Below are 24917 nucleotides of genomic sequence, written 5' to 3'. Positions count from 1 at the left end.
CACATTCTCCACTAGGCTCCGGTTTCCTCTCACAGTCCAGACATGGTAGGTGAATTGGTCATTGTAAATTGTCCTGTGATTAGGCTGGAGTTAAATCAGGGGTTGCTGAGCAGTGCAGCTCGAGGGGCCAGAAGGGCCCGTTCTGTGCTGTATCTCAATCAGTACGTAAATAATGCCAAAGTGGAGATAAAAGTGAAGGGTTGAGAGCCATGGGTTACAGATACACAGAAGGACTGCAGTAAATCAGATATTATCTTGACTGGCAGGGGCCGGCTCGAGGGTCGAGTGACCTCCTCCTCATCCTGTCCTCTTGTGATCAATGTCCAGGCTGTCACGCTGAATTTTGCTTTCTCGTCTGGACTGTGATCTGGTGGAAAGCTCCCTTCTGTCACTGTGAGCCCAGCTTCTTTCATTCCACTATGGAGCAGGGAAATATCCACACGCATTCATCTATTGCAGTGGTCTGCAGTACTTGTCCCTTGGGTTTCTCTGTACCTCCACTGATGCCCCTACCCCCACACTGGTACCGGCTTAGTATTATTGTCACATGTACCGTGGTACAGAGGAAATCTTGTCCTGCATCCTGTTCATACAGATCATCACTACATAGTGCATCGAGGTAGAACAGGGTCGAACAATAACAATGCAGAATAAAGTGTAACAGCTACAGAGAGGGTGCAGGCCAGCTAACTAATAAAATGCAGGATAACAACCAAGTAGATTGTGAAGTCAAGAGTCCAACCTATGGTAAAAGAGGACTGTTGAAGAGTCTGATAACAGCAGTATAGAAACTTCCCTCAATCCCGTTGGAGCTGCCTTCAGGCTTTTGTCATTTCTGCCTGGAGAGAGGAGAAGTGACAATGTCTGGACTGGGTGAGGTCATTGATTTTTCTGGCTGCTTTACTGAGGCGGTAAGTAGTATCGACAGTGTCTGTGGAGGGAGGCCGTTCCTGTGATGTCTCAGTCCATGATGTGCTGCTTTCCTTTGCTCTTTGGTACTTGTCCCATCCAGGTATCCCTTGACTCGGTATACCTCTCCACTGGCTTCCCTCCTCCTCCGCTGCATCCCTCAACACTCACGTCAGCTCTCTGCTCATACTCGTTTGATCCTTTTCCACATCCATCATAGAAAGTGGGCAGAGGAACTGACGCTTTGGCCCGACGTTGTGCCAAACTAATTAAACTAGTAACTAAACACCTAACTAAAGTAAACCGTCTCTCCAAATAATTTCTCCTTTGGCTCCTCCCACTTCCTTCAAACAAAAGGTGTAGCCCTGGGCACTAGCGTGGTCCCAGCTACGCCATGTGAAACAGTCTATATTCCAAGCCTACACTGGCGTCAATCCCCAGCTTTTCCTACGCTGCATTGATGACTGCATTGGTGCCCTCCACTCCCCCACCTACTGCTTTCCACAGGGACTCCTGTGTCTATTCATCCCTCTCCACTGAACTCCCTCCTAGGACTTATCCTTGCATGCGGGATAAGTGCTACACCTCCTCCCTTGCTACCATTCAGGGCCACAAACAGTCCTTCCAGGTGAGGCGACCTTCTCCTGTGAGTCTGTTGTGTCCAGTGTTCCCAGTGTGGCCTCCTGTACATTGGTGAGACCCGACGCGGATTGGGTGACTGCTTCACTGAGTGCCTACGCTCCATCCACCAGGAAAAGCAGAATCTCCCAGTGGCCACCCAATTTAATTCCACTTTCCATTCCCAATCCCATATGTCCATCCATGGCCTCCTCCGCTGTCATGCTAAGGCCACACTTAGGTTGGAGGAGCAACACCTTATATTAGGTTTGGGTAGCCTCCAGCCTGATGGCATGAACATCATTTTCTCAAACTTCCAGTAATGCCCCCACCACCCCACCTCCCCCTCTCTTTCACCATTCCCCATACCCTTTTCCCTCTCCTTGCCCATCCATCACCTCCCTCTTTTCTCCAATCAACTTCATCCCCTCCCCCTTCAGGTTTCACCTATCACCTTGTGTTTCTCTCTCTCCTCCCCCCTACCTTTTAAATCTACTCCTCAGCTTTTTTTCTCCAGTCCTGCTGAAGGGTTTCGGCCTGAAACGTTGACTGTACTTTTCTCCACAGATGCTGCCTGGCCTGCTGAGTTCCTCCAGCATTTTGTGTGTGTTGTGTAAAGTAACCTGTGCAGCCTACACAGGATGGATATCCGTCCATTCTCTGCACATTCATGTGCCTACCCAAGAGTCTCTTAAACACCCCACTTGTATCTGCCTCCAGTATTATCTCTGTGAGGTATCAGCTGTCCATGTCTTTCATAATCTTATAACCTCGATCCGATCTCCCTTCAGCCTCTTCCCGCTCCAGAGGAAACAACACAAGTTTGTCCAACCACTCATTATAGCACATGCCCTTTAATCCAGGCAACATCCCTATAAACCGCTCCTGCACCCTATCTGAAGCCTCCACATCCTTCCTGTGATGGGGCAATTCTCTGTGCGTTCCACTGGCTCCCTGTACCCCTAAGCCTGGCTACCTGTGTTATCCCCGATTAAATGGACTCTGAAATTTAGCACTTGTCCCTCAATCGCACTTGTGCACAAGAGGAACAGGCTGGCCATTGTCACCCAGTTGTTCTGAAGATTCAGAATCAGGTTCATTATCACCGGCATGTGACATGAAATTTGTTAACTTAGCAGCAGCAGTTCAATGTAATACATAATCTAGCAGAGAGAGAAAAAAATAATTTAAATTAACATAATAAATAAACAAGTAAACCAATTGTTGAAATCCTAATTTTTTTTAAATGTGCAAAAACAGAAATACTGTATATTAAAAAAGTGAGGTAATGTCCAAAGCTTTAACGTCCATTTAGGAATCGGATGGCAGGAGGAAAGTTTGAACAGAGAAGTAACATTTTGATATGCTTTATCCAAAGGAGTTTGAACATTCAAAAGGTTACCAATTGGTCAACGTCTGTATCCAACCTTTTGAATGTTCAAACTCCTTTGGATAAACTATCATTGGCTACACATTGCCTTAACCCTTTCCTCCTTGCAATAGCATCCATACCTGTCAATCTTTGTGCACTAACACCCTACACATCCGAAGATTTCTTGTACATTTCTTACAGTCTCCCTATATTCCACTGTGCTGCTGGTCCCTGTTCATCTCCCCATCATTGGCACCCTTTCTGATCACAATTCCCTTTATTCATTCCATCCCGATCATTGGCCATCTGTGATCCTTTGTATCACTGGATCTGTGAATTCTTCTCCATCCGCTTGGCCTTATCTCTGAATGTCTGCTTGCTCTTATGAAACAAAGCTGATGGTTCAGCTTGGACCCCCAGATCCACCTGCTTCAGTCATTTCAATTTTATCTCTGACTTGAATGAATTTAAAAAACCTTTTGTACAACTAGACACATGTGAGTTCTTTGTCTGGGCTGAGTAATACTGTACTAATGCAAGATGTGCACTTCTGAAACAGTACTAATAGCTTTCACGATGGTGGGTGCAATTTTATAGTCATAGAGTTATACACCCTGTCTAGTATTGTTTCAATTGGTTCAACAGATATATTTAATGTCAATGAAATGTGTACAATATACATCCTGAAATTCTTTTCCTTCACAAAATATCCACAAAACAGAGGAGTGTCCAGAAGAATGAATGACAGTTAACAAAAGACCCCCCCCCCCGATCCCCCTCCCACGCACAAGGCAAGGCAATGATCACGCCCCCACCAGGAAAAAAACACCAGCACCCTCCACCGAGCACTCGAGTGTGCAGCAAAGCATCAGTAAAGACACAGACTTGCAGAACCCCAAAGACTACTCGGTCACTCAGTAATTCGACATTCCACAGGCGCGCGCGCTCTCTCTCTCTCTCTCTCTCTCTCTCCCTCTCCCTCTCCCTCTCCCTCTCCCTCTCCCTCTCCCTCTCCCTCTCCCTCTCCCTCTCCCTCTCCCTCTCCCTCTCCCTCTCCCTCTCCCTCTCCCTCTCCCTCTCCCTCTCCCTCTCCCTCTCCCTCTCCCTCTCCCTCTCCCTCTCCCTCTCCCTCTCCCTCTCCCTCTCCCTCTCCCTCTCCCTCTCCCTCTCCCTCTCCCTCTCCCTCTCCCTCTCCCTCTCCCTCTCCCTCTCCCTCTCCCTCTCCCTCTCCCTCTCCCTCTCCCTCTCCCTCTCCCTCTCCCTCTCCCTCTCCCTCTCCCTCTCCCTCTCCCTCTCCCTCTCCCTAAAAAGGGAAAAGGAGATGTTCCAATTTCACAGCGAGAGGGGAGACCTGGAAGGCTCAGGTCTCTGGACACACAGCCCCCGATGTTCCATGTTCTCCCGCGATGCCTCAGCCAGGGGCACTGGCCTCCAATCAGTCCACCTCCAGAGCCACGAAATTACAGTACCCCGAAGGCGCCCTGCTGTGTGCTTTGATGCTAATGTACCACTGGTCCGTATTAACCTAATAGAATTAATCTTCATGGGCTAATCTGTATTAACCATGTGCACACTTCACACTTCAGAGATATTTTTCACCATCCAGTAAGCAAGAATACCCGTGTTCACCTTCCATTCTGTTGGACTACCCGACCAACAATACATCAAAAGTTTACAATTCGCATCCCTAAAGCTTACAGATGAGCCTGTAGCTGCCTTGTTTTATTCTTATCTCCACTGATGCTGTGCATTTCTAATATTACCTGTCTCTATTAACAGCATCATCTATTAATCATTAGTTACCAACACAAAATGCCGTAACTATATTTGCTTGTGTGCTGGCTCCATCCCTTTATATTCAGACTCATCAGGCGCTGGGCAACTTAAACTTGGTGTCACTATTTGGACTAGTGTGAGTATCCCTGGGTGAACCACGACAGCCACAGATTGTGGGGGAGAGTGCTGATCTGTACGGTGTGTAACTAAGCACATGTGTCCAATTCCTACCGAGCACTGAATTCTCCAACATTTCTTTCTCATGCAGCTCAGTCGATTGGGATGGCTGTGTTACAAAAGAAGATGCAGAAGGCGAAGATTCCAGATATATCGGGTAAAAAGCGTGTGAAGTTTATTGGTCGCATCCGTTTCAGCTTCACAGGGTTAGTGCTACTTTGTGTTGTTCTGTAATCCATGCCCACTGCCTGTTTAATGGAACTGTATTTTAAGATCGTTGCTTCCATTGCCAGCTGAAGTGTGTTGACCTGGGTTGACTGGGCAGCTTTGTAAATGCTGTGCCTCCTGTTCAGTTTGATGCACCGAGTCCAAGTGGTTTTTGGGGTATTGCTCAGCACACAGTACAAACAGAATTCAAGTACATTACGCTGAATGAATGGGTACTTTCCAGGAAAGTGTTCACTGCCATATGAAATGAGTTGTGCTGTGAAATATTTCAGTCACTGAGCAACTTCCACAATGACAAACAGGAAGCAGGAACACACGGAATAAATGAAAGGAATGCTTTCTGTAGCTCGACACTCCCACCAGGTCAGTCATGTGTGACAATTTCATAGAAGAAATGGACATTGTGAAGGCAGAAGGAATTAGTTTAGTTAGGTGTTAGTTTGGCACAAAACCGTGGGTCACAGGGCCAGCTCCTGTACTATACTATATTGTTCTAAGTTGTAAGACAAAAACCAACAAGAAGTCTTGCCTTGTTTTTAGATGTAGCCGCGAGTGACCTTCCCCTTACAGCTGTCAAGGTCAAGGTCAAATGCAATGAAAAACTTGCAGCAGCATTGCACACAAGCAGCAGTCATAAGAAAAATGCAGAACACAATTTTTATGCAAAGGAACACCATTTGAAGAAAGACGGTTTTAATGCAGAGTGACAAAGAGCTCACAGTGTTGCTAATCTCCAGTGATTAGTGTTGTGCTAGTTGATTCAAGAACCAAAAGGTGAAAGGGAACTTCTGCCCACTGGCCTTTTTACTCTTTTTCATAATTTTTCCTAAAGTCTGACAAAGGTTTTGTTCACAACTTTTGTAACATGTGCAGCTCAGAGCAAACAGTGCTTTAGGATATCTCCAGCAATTTTTTTAAATATCAGGGTTAAGTGTGCTTGAGTCAGCCTCTGGCCTTGCTTTGTAACTCTACAGTTTTGTTCTGCATCGATTAATTTGAAATGCTCGCTTGTTGTCTAATCTACTCCATTTGGCAAATTACACCAAATCTGCAGAGTTCTCAATCCTTGTTCTCTTTTCAAGGTTGAACTTCCTTTAAGACAGTCCATGATCCCCTGGCAATATCCACTGGGCCAGAACAGCACACTTTCAATGCTTACGGTGGTCAAAATAGTGGGTGGTGTAAGGACAGGATACTAGTGCGTAAGTTACCTGAAAGTGGTGCCCCGTGCAGACAAGGTAGTGAAGCAGATGTGTGGCAAGCCTACTGTCATCTGTAAGGCAATGAGTACAAGAGTTGTGTTGTCATGTTACAACTGCACAAGATGCTGGTGAACCGAAAATATCGTCCTTGGTTCTGGCTATCGTACTACAGCAAGCTTGAGAAAGTGCAGAAACGTTTCACAAGGATATTGCCAGGACTGATTAGCCAGAGTCTAGATAGGCTGGAACTACTTTCCCTGGACCAAAGAAGGCTGAGGTGACTTCTAGAGGTTTAGAAGTTCACTAGATGAGTTAATATGATATGTAATCACACTCCTTTGCCAAAGTAGGGGGGGAGCCTAAAATTAGAGGCCATTGGTTTACAATGAGAAAGGAAAGATTTAAAGGAGAGCTGAGAGGGAAGTTTTCCACAGGGAGTTTGGTGAGTTTGTGAAACAAGCTGTTAGAGGGGGAGGCAGAAGCAGATAATTTAAAAGGTATATGAATATGAAAAGGTTAAAGGGATAGGGGCCAAGTCCAGGCAAATGGGACTTGGTCAGGAAGGCTCCTTGGCCAGTGTGGATGTACTGGACAAAGGACCTGTTCCCTGCAGAGCAAGTCTGTAACTCTAGGAATTCAGTATTCTGGACCAGGCTCAAGTCTGGCAGATTTAATCTTCCTCTTCACTTGTGTGCAATCCAAAGTTCTTTGGGTGCTTCTCATGAGGAAGAAGATTAAAACATGGGAATATAAAAATTTAGTATGACCAAGCCATTCCGCCCCTTTGAACTTTAGGACAATATCTGGTCTTCTTGACTACATGAAATGATGTGGCCTCAACTGCCTTCTGTGAGCGAGAACTCCGCAGGTTCAACAACTGCCTTTATGTCAAGAAATTTCTCCTCATTTCAGTCCTGAGTGGTTTACCCCTTATCCTGAAGCTGATAGCCCAGTTTTGGACTTCCACCACCATTAGAAACTTCCTTCCTTCCAGGATGCTCACCCCATCTGTGTCTGAGCTCCCCCCTCTTTCTAATAAACTCCAGTGACAATAAGTCCAAGGAATGCAATAATAACAATGATGCACCATCAATAACTCTCGGAGACGTGAGGCGAGAGATAGGCTTTTATTAGCTGGAAGAGAGAGCCCTATCAGCAGCAAGAGACCATCACACAACATCCTGGAGACTGAGGGAGGAGCAGTGCCTCCAATCGCCTTTATACAGGGGTCTGTGGGAGGAGCCGCAGGAGCAGTCAGCGGGGGGGGCATGTCCAGACAGGTATATGTAGTTCACCACAAACAGCCTTCAGATACAATAGAACATTTAGTTAATATATCAATGTTTTTGAAATCAACTTACAGGATTTCCCATTACTGAAAAATCAAAACTGTTAGTTTTCTCATATGCTTTTTTAATTAGTGTAAATTGGTTACCTTCATTATTGACTATAATTCATTGATAGTATAGTGTTTTGTGATGTCCTAAACATGTAATGGTTTGATAGGAAAACAACTTTAGATCTTTAGATATTGGAAGACTTTTTCATTTCAAAAGGACTGTGGTGTATCTAAGGCAAGTTAATCAGTGAATATTCATATTAGAAATCTAATGGCCATACTGTGGAATCCTTTTTTCCCCAACCCTGATATCGGCAAACCACAAGTAGAGTGGGTATAGTAACATGTAGTGAACGATTCGCTTTGCGGAATATCTTCTACTATGGACTCCACTATTAGGGATTTACTGAGAAATTATTGGGATTTTGCTGTGTAATGAAACTGAACAAGGCAAGATACTTCCAATTTATTTATTTTCTTTTTATGTATGAGCACATAATATTCAGGTAGATACGTTCCCAGAGCTGGATGGATGTCCACATTTGTACATCAGGTTATTGAGAGCAGCAAGGTTGTGAGGGCCTTGACCAAAATCTTTCTGTCATCTCAAGCCACAGGCGAAGTCACAGAGGACCAGTGAGTTGCTAATGTTCTGTTGTTCAAGAAAGGAAATAGGGATAGTACTGGAAATTACAGGCTGGCGACCCTCATATCAGTGGTAGGGAAGCTATTGGAGAGGGTTCTTTAGGATAGGATTTATGAAGATTTGGAAAGGCAGACCCTAATTAGGGGCAAACGCAAGGAAATCTGCAGATGCTGGAAATTCAAACAACACACACAAAATGCTGGTGGAACACAGCAGGCCAGGCAGCATCGATAGGGGGAAGTCCTGTCGACGTTTCGGGCTGAGACCCTTCGTCAGTCAGCAAAGGATAGTATGGAGCAAGTCATGTGATTCCAACTTAATTGAGTGTCTCAAGGAGGTGGCACAGGTGGTCAATGAGAATAGGGCAGTGGATAGGCTTATCCAGAAGATGAAGATGCATAGGGTCTGTGGTGTCCGTGTTGTTTAGATTTGGAACCGGCTTGCCCATAGAAGGCAAGAGGGCCGTCGTCAATGGGTCTTCTTCTGGCTGGAAGTCTGTGACTAGTGGTGTTCCACAAAGATCCACACTGGAACCTCTGTCTGACTTCTATAAAATTGAAGTTAAGAATAAAAATCAAACATCAAGCAAAAAATACCATTGACTTGGAACATTAACCTCCACTTTACTGGATTATTTTAAAGATTAAAGAGTAGTTTTATTTGTCAGATGTCCAGTACTGTGCAAAAGCCTTAGGCACATATACATAGCTAGGGTATTTGTCAACGTGGAGCGAAGAGCAAGTTTGTGGTGGGTGCAAAGGATGTTGGAAATGGTGGGGGAGCAACACTGCAGGAAGAGTGGGATAGGTGGTGGAGAAGGAGTGCCTGAGGTGAGGGGGGTGGGGTGACAGAGGGTGCAGATGCACCCAGCCCTGACACACCAGGTGAGGTCATTTGATCCTAAACAAGTGGTTTGTTGATCAGTACAAAATGTCTCTCTGGTGCTTCCTGCTCCCTCCCCTCTCCCTTCCTCTCTTCCCAACCATGATTTTCCTGTCTCTGGCCCCTTCCAACTCTCAGTCCACAATGGAGACCCATATCTGAATCAGGTTTATCATCACTCATATACGTCATGAAACTAGTTTTTCTTTTGTGGCAACAGTGCAGTGCAATACATTAAATTGTTTATATACATATGTATAAAATATATAATATTTGAGTGTGTGTGTGTATGGAATCTATATTTATCTATCTAGATTGATACAAGATATCGAAGAATTTTGCACAGGTCTTACATCAGAACATACAGTGAAATGCATTGTTTGCTTCAAATCGAATCAACGAGGATCACGCTGGGCAAGTGTCACCACATTTCTGACACCAACATAGCGTGCCCACAACCAGTGAAGGTGTTTTTAGGAATGTGGCAGGTAACAGGAGCACCCAGAGGAAAGCCACATGTTCACAGCTGCTGCTGCTGTCACATTGTTACACTACCATGCCAAATAGCTGGCCAGAGGGTTGAAACGTCCATACTAGAGGGCATGCATTTAAGGTGAGAGGGTGAAAGTTCAAAGGAGATGTGAGGGGCACGTTTTTCACACAGAGCAGTGGGTGCCTGGAATGTGCTGGCAGGAGAAGTGGTGGATGAAGATACAATAGAGGTATTTAAGAGGGAATGCTGGGACATGGACCATGTGCAGGCAGAAGGGATTTGGTGTCATTAGCTTAATTAGCTCGGTACAACATCATGGGCTGAAGGACCGTTTCCTGTGTTGTTAAATGTTCTACATTCTAACACAATATAACAATAACTCATTGCACCTATCTTGTCTCCAGCTTTCAGATTACACAGTTTGGCTTGCCTCAGTCCTCTGTGAAATTCATTGCTGGGAAAGGCATCCAGTTTTCTGTTGCTAATGGCTACATTACTGTGAGGGGCAATTTTAGAGTAAAGAAGCGCCATTTCTTGTAAGTATTCAGACCTTGCTTTACTTTTCATTCTTCCTGAGCTATTGGAGGATTCCAGATGGTGACAGTGTACCCTCACTCTCCCTGTTTTGGGTTGGATTTTGGAAAGTTACGATAGTCTGCTGTAACCTTGTTGCCCACGGGAACAGAGACGTTTAGAGGCTAGGGCACAGCTCCCATCATTCTGCCCATTGTCTCCCATTTGGGTACAGCTCATTGTGAAGTGGATTTGAGGTGTGACAGCCTGGTTCCAGCTCTGTCACATTAAGCCCTACCACATGACCACAGGTTCTATACACAGTTCTACACCCTGCCATACAGACTGCTTTCCATTTGACTACAGTCTGCTCATAAGACCATAAGATACAGGAGCAGAAGTAGGCCATTTGGCTCATCGAGTCTGTTCCACCATTCAACCATGGGTTGATCTAATTCCTCCAGTCATCCCCACTCCCTTGCCTTCTCCACATACCCTTTGATACCCTGGCTAATCAAGAACCTATCTATCTCTGCCTTAAATGCACCCAATGACTTGGCCTCCACGGCCACTCATGTCAACAAATTCTACAGATTTACCATCCTCTGACTGAAGTAATTTCTCCGCATCTCTGTTCTAAATGAACGTCCTTCAATCCTGAAGTCATGCCCTCTTGTCCTAGACTCCCCTACCATGGGAATTAACCTTGCCATATCTAATCTGTTCAGGCCTTTTAAAATTTAGAATATTTCTATGAGATAACCCCTTGTTCTCCTGAACTCCAGGGAATACAGCCCAAGAGCTGCCAGACGTTCATCACATGGTAGCCCTTTCGTTCCTGGAATCATTCTTGTGAATCTTCTCTGAACCCTCTTCTCCAATGTCAGTATATCCTTTCTAAAATAAAGAGCCCAAAACTGCACACAATACTCCAAGTGTGGTCTCGCGAGTGCCTTGTAGAACCCCAACATCACATCCCTGCTTTTATATTCTAAACCTCTAGAAATGAATGCCAACATTGCATTTGCCTTCTTCACCACCAACTCAACCTGGAGGTTAACCTTTAGGGTATCCTGCACAAAGACTCCCAAGCTCCTTTGTATCTCTGCATTTAGAATTCTCTACCCATCTAAATACGTAATAGTCTGCCTGTTTATTTCTTCCACCAAAGTGCATGATCATACACTTTCCAACATTGTAATTCATTTGCCACTTCTTTGCCCATTCCCCTAAACTATCTAAGTCTCTCTGCAGGCTCTCTGTTTCCTCAACACTACCCGCTCCTCCACCTATCTTTGTATCATTGGCAAATTTAGCCACAAATCCATTAATCCCTTGGTCCAAATCATTGACATACATTGTAAAAACCAGCACTGTAAAAGTCCCAACACTGACCTTTGTGGACCTCCACTAGTAAATGGCAACCAGCCAGAATAGGATCCCTTTATTCCCACTCTCTGTTTTCTGCCGATCAGCCAATGCTCCACCCATGCTAGTAACTCCCCTGTAATTCCATGGGATCTTATCTTGCTAAGCAGCCTCGTGCAGCACCTTGTCAAAGGCCTTATGGAAATCCAGGTAGACCACATCTACTGCATCTCCTTCGTCTACTCTGTTTGTAATTTCCTCAAAAAATTGCAGTAGGTTAGTCAGGCAGGATTTTCCTTTCAGGAAACCATGCTGGCTTTGGCCTATCTTGTCACGTGCCTCCAGGTACTCCATAGTCTCATCACTAACAATCGATTCCAACAACTTCCCAACCACTCCTGTCAGGCGAACAGGTCTATAGTTTCCTTTCTACTGTCTCCCACCCTTCTTAAATAGCAGGGTAACATTTGCAATTTTCCGGTCATCCGGTACAATGCCAGAATCTATCGATTTTTGAAAGATCATTGTTAATGACTCTACAATCTATCCAGCTCCTTCCTTCAGAACCCAAGGGTGGATTCCATCAGGTCCAAGAGATTTATCCACTCTCAGACCATTAAGCTACCTGACCACCTTCTCAGGCATAATTTTCACTGCACAAACTTCACTGCCCTGACACTCTTGAGTGTCCAGTATACTGCACATGTCTTCCATTGTGAAGACTGATGCAAAATAAGCATTCAGTTCCTCTCCTATCTCTGTATCTCTCATTACAATATCTCCAGTGTCATTTTCTATTGGTCCTATATCTACCCTAAACTCTCTTTTACCCTTTATACACTTAAAAAAGCTTTCAGTATCTTCTTTGATATTAGTCACCAGCTTCCTTTCATAATTCAACTTTTCCTTCCTAATGACCTTCTTAGTTTCCTTCTGCAAGTTTTTAAAAGCTTCCCAATTCTCTATCTTCCCACTATTTTGGCCTCCTTATATGCCCTCTCTTTTGCTTTTACTTTGGCTCTGACTTCACTTGTCAGCCAAGGCAGTGTCCTTCTTCCATTCAAAAATTTCTTCTTATTTGGAATATATCTGTCTTGCATTTCCCTCATTTTTTGCAGAAACTCCAGCCATTGCTGCTCTGCTGTCCTCCCTGCTACTGTCCCTTTTCAGTCAACTTTGGCCAGTTCCCCTCTCCTGCCATTGTAATTTCCTTTATTCCACTGAAATACCGACATATTGGAATTTAGTTTCTCCTCCTCAAATTTCAAAGTGAACTCAATCATATTGTGATCACTGTTCCCTAAGGGTTCCTTAATCTTAAGTTCTCTTATCACCTCCAGATCATTGCACAACACCTAATACAGCTCAGCCAATCCCCTAGTGGGCTCAACAACAAGCTGTTCAAAAAAGCCATCCCTTAGACATTCTACAAATTCTGTCTCCTGAGGTCCAGTACTGACCTGGTTTTACCAATCCATTTTCATGTTAAAATCCCTAATGATTACCATGACCCTTATGTCTTGCCTTTTCTATCTCCTGCTGTAATTTGTAGTCCTCATCCCGGCTGCTGTTTGGAGGCCTGTGTACAACTGCCATTAGAGTCCTTTTACCCTTGCCATTTCTTAACTCAACTCAACCACACTTTCCAATCCTATGCCATCCCTTTCTAAGCCTGATGCTCATGCAGGCCATCTATAAAAGAAAGACTCTTGTTACTGGGTGAATTCTCATCATCATATAGGGTGAGTTTTACATCTGAAGTTTCACCCATAGTCAATCCCTCTTAATAAACAGACAATACTTCAGTCACACAGTATCATGGAGGGACAAACGTTATTGGGAGATGGTGGGACCAAAGTATGTTGATGTATTAAAATGCAAGATGCATTTTTGTTATGCAGTTAACAAGGGACTTAAGACTTGATGAGATGAGTGGAGTGTGCTTAGATAGATTGGGTGATATTGGACCTATTGTTCCCAAAGCTCTCTACCAGTGACTCCTCTTGGCCTCAGCTCTGTGACTGCTACAGGAGATAGATTGCAGTCATCCCACCTGTCCCAGAAGTTCTGGGAGTCTCCCGCATATTGATAGCGGCTCGCTGATGCCCGCAAATTGTATACAATATCCTGGAAATCGATTTTTTTGAGAGTGATAGAGAGAGAGAGAGAGAGAGAAAGAGAGAGACCGCGCGACATGGCAGAGTGTTCCAAAAAACGTACTTCACCCCAGACTAAAGTGTACCCCTGCCTAATAGGGGTCAAGAATAATGACAGTGTTGCTCGCTGCACTGCTTGCAACAGTGACTTTTCTATTGTCTGTGGAGGGTTAAAATGTAAAAGACATGCTGAGGTGAGTTTAACAGGTGTCATTCGTTCATTAGCATAGCTAACATTATTTAAATTAGCTGGCTAGTTGCTAAGGAGCTACTCTATCGCAGAAATCCCACCTCTCCCAGGAGTCTCCCGCAAATTGATGGTGCTACCTCCCTGAAGTGAGTTTTTGCAGGGTGGTATGTCTGAGATTGGAATGACTAATCAATAGCTCTATTATGCTTGGACCCAGGGGTAGAAGGGTGGAGGGAAGTCCATGGTGCATCATTCTCTCTGGGCTGAATGGCCTATTTCTCTGAAAGAACGCCTGCCACTCCGAACTCTATACCTCCAGGCCCCAGTAGAGCGGGGTCTAATACCAGACGCTGGGACAATAAACTTCAGCAGAGTTATGGATCTCAGTTCATTCGTCGGTCTGTCTTCTTGTACTCATTTACCAAATGACCTTGGCTTCTCCTTACTACAGTAGGACGAGTGGATCATTTGTGGTAACTGCGGGAAGGCTGTCGATATCACAGACTATAGGACTGACCCGAGACAATACAGGTCGTCCTGCAATCCACAGCGTTGCCTGTTCTGCCAACGTTGGTACAGTTCGTGTCCGGTTCACCAGAAGGAAAAGGTAATATACCAAGTACTTTAGGAAAAAGAAACCACCATACATTTCTGCTATTTCTCTCCCTCTCCTGCTTTCTTTATCTCTCTCTTGTGCACTCTTTTTTTTTTTACTTGCTCTGTATCATTCCTGCTACTTCTCTCCTCTTATTTTCTGTCCTCTGCAATCTCTTTCTCTCTTCCATTCTATCCCTCATTCTCACTCTCTCTCTCTTTCCCTCCCCCTCACTCCTCTGCAGTCTTCTTCAGTTGCCTATTCTTCATTTAAAGCCCAGAATATGATCGGTGCTTTGAGAGAGTTAATTATGATATAATTTGTCTTCAAGTGGTGGAGATTTTAGTGGGCAGGAAGGTAACTGTCTCCAGTACTGAATCCCAGTCAGGCTGATTCTGACTCCGAGATTGGATTTTTCCCCGTAAATTATCCTGAAAGTTGCATTGGCCAGGATTGGCACGCCAAAGGACACCAGTCTGACAAGTAAAATCCACTGGGGGTGGGGGGAGGGGGCTGTTTTGATGGAATTAGAGTGGGATTAGTGTGAATAGCAACCTGATGGTTGGAATGGATCCCATGGGACAAAGACTGTGCTTATGACTATGACTATAAATTCAGATTCAGATTCAGTTTATTGTCATTTAGAAACCACAAATACAATGCAGTTAAAAAATAAGACAACATTCCTCCAGAATGATATCACAAAAGCACATGACAAAACAGACTACACCAGAAGATCCACATAACGTTTGGCAATCCCCAATCCAGAGTCTGGAGAGGCTGTTGCCTATTACTATTGCGCTACTGTCTTAACGTGTTCCCCGGAAAGGAGCTCCAAATCCACCAGACAAACAAGACCAAAAACTAAAGCTACAAGACCTGCACAAAACCACATAGTTACAACAGTGCAAACAATAGCATAATTGATAAAAATTGATAAAAAAAAACAGACTATGGGGAAGGAAGTTAATGGGAAGGAAGGGAAGTAGAGGATGAAGAACAACAGGTTTGAGAGTAAATATGACAGAGGGAGCTGAGGTTGAGATGCCAGCAGATCTGTAATGCTGGGGCAGCTCTGTGTTGGAATAGAGAGACCAGCAACCCCAAACACTATCAGCAGGGGTAAGCTGTTTTCCCCACTTCCCAAGCCAGACCTGAGCTGAGCCAAATGCTTTGTAGTCACCATCACGATGGAACAAAATTTCAGGGTCAACATCCGTGCTGTCAGTTTGTCACTGATCTCCCACGTGAGCTGAAACCTCCCCGGGAAGTGATCCTCCAGGACTCGGAGTGAGGGATCTGACCAGGAAGTTGGAAAGTCAATAGAATCAGACGCAGAACTGTTGGCTTATCACAGTTGTGTTAGCTATATAACACCAAACAGGAGATGATCAGAGCTTTAATCTCTTGACCCTCCCTCCCTGTTGCAGTTGACACACTTAAACTCCAGAACGTCCAGTAGCCACAACATCGTAGTTCTGTGTACTGACCCACGCACTAAGCTCATCACCCTTGTTCCCGATACTGCTTGCATTAAAACCCATCCCAATGACTATCAACTGCCTACCCTTCCTCACAAACTCTTTACAAGCTGTATTTACCGGTACATCAACTGCCTCACATGCTGACTTAACACTCTGCATTTGGACAGGCGCTTGAGTAGGAAAGGTTTAGAGAGTTATGGGTCAAATGCCGACAAATGGGACTAGCTGAGATGAGGCACCTTGGCTGGCATGTACTATTTCTGTGGGGCAAAACTCTATGAACTCTAAAATTTTTAGATTAGCTCTATTTACATGATTCACTGGGATCTGATTAGGTCTAATGTTAAAATGAGGGAATTTACTCCAACAAAACATTTGCAGATGTAGCCCCCTGATAAGCCTCAGGGTCACTCAGCACGCTTCCGTCTAGGGCAGGGGTCAGCAACCTTTACCACTGAAAGAGCCACTTGGACCCGTTTCCCACAGAAAAGAAAGCACTGGGAGCCGCAAAACCCGTTTGACATTTAAAATGAAATAACACTGCATACAACGTTTTGTTTTGCCTTTATGCTATGTATAAACAAACTATAATGTGTTGCATTTATGAAATTGATGAACTCCTGCAGAGAAAACGAAATTACATTTCTGCATGCAACAAAAACATTTTGAACACCGAAAAAAAGACGTTGGGTTGAAGGTTACTTTTAAGTAAAATACTCAATGTCTATTTGAGTCCTTCTTGTATTTATGAAAAACGCCAAACTTAAATTTGCCGCCAGCAGCAAACCAAAAATAACGTCAGCCAGCTGTCAACCTGAAAAATAAAAGGACTATTTCACTGAGTAATGAAAAAATATGAATATACGTAAAATAATAGGCAATTAAAATATTTATCATACTTGGTTAATGGGATTTCTGCTCCTGGACCTCAGCGCACAGCGTCTGCACATCAGGGCTGTATGACGTCACCTTCATCGTTACACAGGATCGCAAGCTGTCATCTCTGAGGCGTGCGCGATGTTTTTTTAATAAAGTTCATGTTGGAGAACACCTGCTCACATACATATGTGGATCCAAAGATCAACAGGACTCCAAGCGCATACTTTTTCATGTTTACATAAATGTCGGGCATAGCATTCCATGTTTCGAACACAAGTTTGTCCAGTTTTGGGAGGTTTTCAATATCACTCCATTTGTGATTCTGAGCAAGAACGGCCTTCTGACTGGCAACATCTTCAAGGTCTGCTGTCAAGCGTCTAAACTTGGACACCCATATGTCTTTGTCGGCTATGTCGGCCAGTTCCAACTCAAGATCAGGTTGACTCACACCTGACAATGCAGTCGTATTCAGTAGGGATGGATCGATGCTTAAGGGAGTGACCGGGAAGGATAATGTGTTTTTTTCCTCTCTGAACTCACAGAAGCGTTTCCCAAACGATGTTTGCATTGCGATGATTGCAGAATGTAAATACTCCGAAATTATCATGTCGTGACCTTGTTTGAACTCTCTCAAATTGGGGAAGTGAGACAATGTGCCTTTCTGTAAATCTCTGGCAAGCACTGTCAACTTGCGCTCGAATGCCAAAACATCCTCCAACATGTGCAGGGCTGTACGTCCTTACCCCTGAAGAGCTGTGTTCAGCGTGTTCAGGTGCACTGTCATGTCTACCATGAAGTGTAGCTTTTCCAGCCACTCTGGCTGTTCCAGCTCAGGAAAGGTGAGCCTTTTGCTGCCCAGAAAAGTTTTCACTTCTTCCAGACACGTGACAAAGCGTTTCAGCACCTCCCCTTTGGACAGCCACCGGACTTTGTTGTGCAGCAGGAGATCAGAATATGCGCTTTCCAGCTCGTCCAGTAACAAACGGAATTGACGGTGATTTAAACTTTTTGCCATTATTTTATTGACAATCTGAATGACATCATCCATTACTTCTGTGCATTCTGGAGGAAATGTTTGAGCGCACAGTGCCTCTTGGTGCAAGATGCAGTGAAAAGTCAGCAGCTTTCTGTCCAGCGACTTCTGCAGTAAAGCCACAAATCCCTTGTGCGCTCCTGTCATACTTGGTGCCCCATCAGTAGCTACTGACACCAGGTGGGTGGTCTTTATTCCTTTGGCTCTTAAACAATTCAAGACAGCCTCACAGATGTCCTCCCCCCCGTGTTTGGTCTTTTAGAGGTATCAACTCAATTAGTTCTTCCTGTGGCCCGGCAGAGTTTACATACCGGCAGAACAGCGCTATTTGTTCAATATCACCTTTGTCTTTAGACTCATTACATGCAATCGAGTAGGCCACAGCTGAATTGATGTCTTTAATTTGCTGTCTTGTGATGTCTTCTGCCATTTTTATGGTTCTGTCTTTGACAGTCTTTGCAGAGAGGCACATCCCTGATTTTCTGCACAATTTCACTCTTGTTTTTAAAGTCCGTGAATAGATGTTCTGAAATCTTAATGAAAGATTCTTTTATATATTCACCATCTGTAAACTGCTTCCCGTGCCTGACTATTTCCTGAGCGGCAATATAACTAGCGTATGTCGTTGATTTTCCAGACTTCATCCATTTCTGGAAATGATTTTTGCTCAGATCAACCTTCCGCATCAGTTCCGAAACGGCTTTTTTTCTCTCATCTCCATCCGGATATTTTTGAGCAAAGGCTGCGTGTTTACTCTGGAAATGCCTTGCGACATTTGACTTTTTGTTGTTTGCTAGTTTCTCATTGCATATTAAGCATACCGGTAAACCAGTCTCGTCAACAGTGAAAGCAAATGAATCTGTCCACGTATCATTAAACGTTCTGTTTTCTTCAGTCACTTTTCTTTTTTTAGAATTCTCCATAGTTGGCCTACCTTGGATCGAAAAATTAAAGAAATCGCGCACTGACGGGTGTCAGGTATTGGCAGTGGTGACGTATATTAATAGCGATAAAAACACGTTGTAGCGGTGTGCTCACGCAGTCAGTAAACTGCAGTCGAATAACTTTATTCGAACTAAACAGCCTTGCTTTTAAGCCTCCCTCAACCCAGCCCCCATGGGCACGGATGCTGCAAAAGACACGTACTCACAAATCCCCGCAGGCTATCTCTCTTAGCCTGAACGCTGGCTAATTGTGAGCCGTTTCGGATGTGCCAGGAAATGTGTCGCCACAAAGTCTTATTTAGATTGTACAAGATCACCATAATCTTCAAATTTAGAATTACATTTCAAAAGCTAACAAACTAACATAAAATACATTTTAATTAAATACTGACCAATTATTTCCCAAAGCCACAGGGAGCCGCAGCACAGAGGTGAAAGAGCCGCATGTGGCTCCGGAGCCGCGGGTTGCCGACCCCTGGTCTAGGGGGAGCAGCCTTTGGCCCCGCCAAACTGGGCGATCAGCTTGTGTGGATGCTGTGTGCTGTCCCCACCCCGCCAAATAACAGACAGTACACAACATGTGATTACATGAGTTCACTTTCTAGATCTTACTGGAACTATGTACTTAATAGAGATGCAATAGAAAAGGAAAAGTAAAAGGCGCCAAACTTATCAAAGTCCAAACCACTTCATGCACAACCATTGGAGCTCAATTAACAGTCTTCTGACCACCATTCGATCCCCTCAGACCTCCTCGACTCGCAGCTCACGACCACTCGAAGTGATCAACCAAGCACCCCTGGCACGTCTGTCTTCGTCTCCTCTCCTCGCTGAAAACCCTGGCCTCGGACCCCCGCTCAGGGTCCGTTCCGTCGTCCAGCTTACAGCATCGCGTCCTCTCTCTCTCGCCCCTCGCACCAACTCCCTAGCACCAACAATACTAGCTTAACAGACCCACAAGAAGAATAACCTCTATCCCGATTGGTTAACAAACGAATACAATTCTCGTTATCAGTAAATATAACCCAAACAAGCTTCGAGAGAAAGCACCCTCTCACCAGTTAGCATAACAAGGAAGCATTCTTACTTTTAACAAAGAAGCCATTTTGATTAACACACGCAGTAACATAAAGAGAGAAAATCCTTTACACAGGTGAAACATTTGGTGATGCTTACTCCTGCACGCCAACCCACATCCTTACTCCTGAGTACTTTCTGCATTTCCAAGTGATTCTGCACAATGCACAGATTTGTTTTCACCTAACCATGTTGTGTTTTGTAGATGGTTGTACAATCTATTCCGCAAATTCATAGAGAAACCCATCAAGCGTGCTCTTAACAAGGAGGTAGGTCATCTCCCATCGACCTTCACACCAGATATTTCTGCTGTTAACTTGCACGATGTGGCAGAATGTCAGAGTCAGATAATTGTCACTTATTATCTCTTCACAGATTTGTCCTCAAGTCTCTAGTGCCATCAAGGATCTGGAAAATGATCTAAAGAGCATGAAAAGTAGGTTGTTTTACATTCTTCCTCTTCTATCATCACCCATCACCTTTCAGAGACTCTCGTGAGGATGCTGCCTTGTGCTCCCTACAATGGATCAGATTTGCACAGGAAGATCAAATGAATATGCTGTATATGCAAGCAATCCGAAACGAAAGTGGATTGACCCTCCCCTACCCTCCCCCCACCACCTCTCATCACTTACATTGCATCTGGCAGCAACAGTATTGGAGAGTGAAAATCAAAAAAAAAACTCTCAGAAACTCAAAACTGAAATAAAAATAGAAGATGGAGAAAACTCCCAGCAGGTCGGGCAGAATCTATGGAGGGAGAAACAGCTTTAATGTTTCCGTGTCCTTTCAAGGGAAAATCTCTGTTAGCCTGAGACTGCTGACCTAAAGTGGCAGTTTAAAGAGGGATTTAAGGTCAAGTGAAACTTTGCAGAATGTATTGCAAAGAATGTATTCTTTGTAAGAGTGTATTGCAGGTGATAAAGTTGTGGGGCCTACAGGTCAGAGTGTATGTAAAAAGAAATCGCTGTGCCAGAGTAAGGGCAGCCAGAATTGGCCAGTGCTGGTACGCACAGAAAGAAAGAGTGAGCTATCTAGAGTTACAGAATTCAGTACCGAGTCCCAAGCGATGCATCTGCCAAGGCGGAAGATATGATGTTGCTTATCAAGCTTGCATTGACAGTACAGGAGGTCATAGTGGGATGGTGAACTAAAATTACAGCCTAATCTGACTTTAACTCCACCTTTCTGCCACATTAGGTCTTCTGGTCTCACCCTACCAGAGGTATTTCCTTTGTTCCCAAATACCACCCCCCTCACCTTTCCTGCTACTTAAAACTAACTGACATGGAACAGTACAACACTGGGACAGGCCCTTCTGCCCACAGTGACTGTGCCAAGTATAGTGTCAAGTGGAATTAATGCCATTTGCCTGAACGTGATCCATATCTGCCCCCACCCCTGATCCTCTGCTTGTCCATGAGTCTGACGAAAAACCTCTTAAATGGCACTGCTTTGACTGCTTCCATAAGTCCCCCGGGCAGCATGTTTTAGGTATCTTCTACTCCCTGTGCAGACAAAATTGGTCCTGAACATCTCCCTTAATCTTTCTCTCCTTTCTTTGAAGCTGTGCTCTGTGGTATTTAACATTTTGAACCTGGAATGAAGCTGTGTGCCCTATTTATTCCTCACTTCTATCAGTTCTCTCCTGAGCGACAGAGAAAGCAGTCTAATCTGTCCAACCTCTCCTTATGATAACTACTCTAATCCGGGCAGTGTCCTGTGTCCTCTCCCAAGCTTCCACATCATTCCTGTAGTGCGGTGACCAGAGCTGAATATTATACTCCCAAGGTGGCCTGACTTGCTTCGCTCTTTCCCAATTTTGACAAATGGTCCCAGACCCAAAATGGCTTCTCAGGTGCTGCCTGACCTGCTGAGTCACTGGAACCGCACTCATGATTCAGCCAATTGAATGGTCTCAGGTGTGAACTGAGAACCCAATCTTGGATCTCCTTCATCTGAATGGCTTGCTAATTGAAGCAATTATCAGTTAAGGAAACATCTTACTAAGAGATTCCCAATTCTCCTTCTAATACGCCATCTTGGAAGAAAGGGGGTAAGGAAACGTTTTTTTAAATTTAAAAATACAGTGCAGAATAGGCCCTTCTGGCCCTTGAAGCTGAGCGCTCAGCATCCCCGATAGTTCCTATTTAACCCTGACATAATCGCAGGAGAATTTACAATGGCCAGATAACCTTCCCAGGATATCTTTGGACAGTGGGAGGAAAGTGAAGCGGCCGGGGAAAACCCACGCATTCCACTCCACAGAGACTCCTGACAGAGGACACCGGGATTGAACTCTGACGCCCCAAGCTGTGATAGCATCATGTTGAGGGTTTAAATCATGAGAGTTGCCTCCTCTCATGCTCCTGATTCAATTGGGCAGCTGGAAGGAAGATGTTTAGTGTCAAGACCCTTCTCCTGGACTCTGCCGACCCGTTAAGTTCCGTCAGCGCGTTGTGCGGAGCTCCAGTTTCCAGAATCAGCAGTCTCTTGTGTCTCCATAGCTCTGTAAACCAGTTGGCTTTGATCAAGCTGCTGAGAGATACAGGACTCCGTAGTTCAGTAATGAATAAGCAAGATGTTCAATGGTGTAATGTGACCATGCTTAGGATAATAAAGTTTAATGCAGTACAATCTGAAGTTTAATGCTTTTTTCTATGTTCTCAGTATCTTTCCGCCTTAATGACTTCGCTGAGGTTGACTATTCTCTGGTTAATCAAATTAAATTCACATCCGATGCCATGGACCTGGATTTTAAGGTATGCATTGACAACGGGAAAGAGAGAGGGAGATGTAAGACAGGTTAGATGGAGTAGCAATTAATTATTTTTCACCTACCACTTCACCAGCCTCCACGTCCAGCACATAATTCTTTGGAACTTCCACCACCTCCATTGGGATTCCACCACCAAGAACATCTTTCCCTACCCCCACTTTCTGCTTTCTACAGCGATCTCTCCCTATGTGACTCCCTTGTCCATTCATCCCTCCCCACCGATCTCCCTCCTGGCACTTATCCTTGCAAGCAGAGCAAGTGCTACACCTGCCCTTACACCTCCTCCCTCACCACCATCCAGGGCCCAAACAGTCCTTTCAGGTGAGGCGACATTTCACCTGTGAGTACTGCATCCAATGCTTCCGGTGCGGCCTTCTGTATATTGATGAGACTTCAATTTCGATTGGGAGACCGTTTCACCGAGCACCTACGCTCTGACCACCAGAAAAAGTGGGATCTTTCAGTGGCCACCCATTTTAATTCCACTTCCCATTCCCATTCCAACATGTCAGTCCATGGCCTCCTCTACTGTTGTGATGAGGCCACACTCAGGTTGGAGGAGTAACACCTTATATTCCCACTGGGTAACCTCCAACCTGATGGCATGAACATCGATTTCTCCAACTTCCGGTAATGCAACCCCCACTTCACCATTCCCCATTCCTTTTTCCCTCTCCCACATTATCTCCTTGCCTACCCATCGCCTCCCTCTGGTACTCCTCCACCCTTTTCTTTCTTCCATGGCCTTCTGACCTCTCCAATTAGATTCCCCCTTCTGCAGCCCTGTATCTCGTTCACCAATCAACTTCCCAGCTCTTTACTTCGTCCCTTCCCTCCCAGTTTCACCTATCACCTTGTGTTTCTCTTTCTCCTCTCCCACCTTTTAAATCTACTCCTAGGGTTTTTTTTCCCTCCAGTCCTGCCGAAGGATCTCAGCCTAAAGTGTCAACTGTACTTTTTCCCATAGATGCTGCCTGGCCTGCTGAGTTCCTCCAGCATTTTGTGTGTGTTGCTTGGATTTCCAGCATCTACAGATTTTCTTTTGTTTGAGGTTCAGAAGCCAGATGGTTGAAGGAAATAGTTGTGGGACCTGGTGGTGTGGGACTTCAGGCTTCTGTACCTCCTCCCTAAGGTAGCTGTGAGAAGATGGGATGTCATGGATAGTGGGGAAAACCAGGAATAGACAAGCATTGGTTAAATAGCATTTTATGGGCCTGCATTCTCCCGTACCTGGCATTTGATAACTAATTCTTTTTATAGGGTGAAGTTTACAGAGTGGGACATCACGAAGAGCCTCCCTTCCAGCCACCTCCAGTCAGCCTCCCCAGTCAAAGCAATCACATGCTGTACTTGGGAATATCCGATTTCCTGGCTAATTCAGCAGCATTTGTGTTTCAGAAAGCAGGAGCTTTGCAAATGAAGGTTACAGATCATATGGTGAGTAGAGACTGTCATTCACCGCCTGATGTATTGGTCAGCAGGTACAAGGTTATCTTTCTCACAGGCAGGAGTGGGTGTCACTGGAAACAAATGCTGCCACACAGTGAAGAGATGCAGAACTAAAGCATTACCTGCCTTGTGGTCACAATTACTCCAAATTTAGATTGGACAGCTCTTTTGAAGATTCATTCTCTCCAAAATTTGCCATTGTCTCCAAAGTGCCCACCCACTGAGAAATTTGTCACCTGACTGGTTCTTTGCCTTGTACTAGTATGGCCTCTCTATAGTCATTTGATGTCTACCTCTACATAGTGCATTGGTGATCCTTCTGACGTACATCGAAGCAATGTTGCCCCATCCAAACCTTTTGCACTAACAAGGTGTCAGTCAATATTAGGAAAGTTGATGTCACCAATGACAATAACTGTTATTTCTGCACCTTTTCCAAAACTACCTCCTGATCTGCTCCTCAGCATCACTTGCTGAGGGGATGGGTGAGGACGGGGGAATAGGTCTATAGAATACTCCCAATAGTGTGATCTTCCAACCCTACACTGTCTCAGCAGACAATCCCTCTACAATGTTCTCCATTTCTGCAGCTGTGATTAGCAATGCCACTCTCCCACCTCCTTTAAATCCCTCCCTGTCCCTTTTGAAACATCGAAGCCCGGAATATCCAGTAATCATTCCTGCCCTTGTGACAACTAGGTTTCCATAATGGCTACATTGTCATAATTCCATGTATTGACCCATGATCTAAGTTATCACCCTTGTTCCTGATAATTCTTCAGTAAAAATGGCACATTTCAACTCCTCC

The 24917-nt window shown here is 44.7% G+C and overlaps 1 protein-coding gene across 1 annotated transcript in view; it reads left to right on the top strand.

Annotated features, from left to right (window-relative positions):
* LOC132399692 (bactericidal permeability-increasing protein-like) overlaps positions 1–24917 on the top strand; it is a 36791-nt gene that overhangs the window by 2155 nt on the left and 9719 nt on the right. The window contains exons 3-9 of the mRNA XM_059980351.1: positions 4944–5058; positions 10047–10178; positions 14321–14476; positions 20087–20150; positions 20257–20317; positions 22552–22643; positions 23921–24097. Of these exons, the coding sequence (XP_059836334.1) occupies positions 4944–5058; positions 10047–10178; positions 14321–14476; positions 20087–20150; positions 20257–20317; positions 22552–22643; positions 23921–24097 (797 nt within the window). The remainder of the gene's footprint in view (positions 1–4943; positions 5059–10046; positions 10179–14320; positions 14477–20086; positions 20151–20256; positions 20318–22551; positions 22644–23920; positions 24098–24917) is intronic.

This window comes from Hypanus sabinus, chromosome 9 (genome assembly GCF_030144855.1).
Source record: "Hypanus sabinus isolate sHypSab1 chromosome 9, sHypSab1.hap1, whole genome shotgun sequence".
NCBI lineage: Eukaryota > Metazoa > Chordata > Chondrichthyes > Myliobatiformes > Dasyatidae > Hypanus > Hypanus sabinus.
This window is presented reverse-complemented; position numbering and strand designations above follow the sequence as displayed.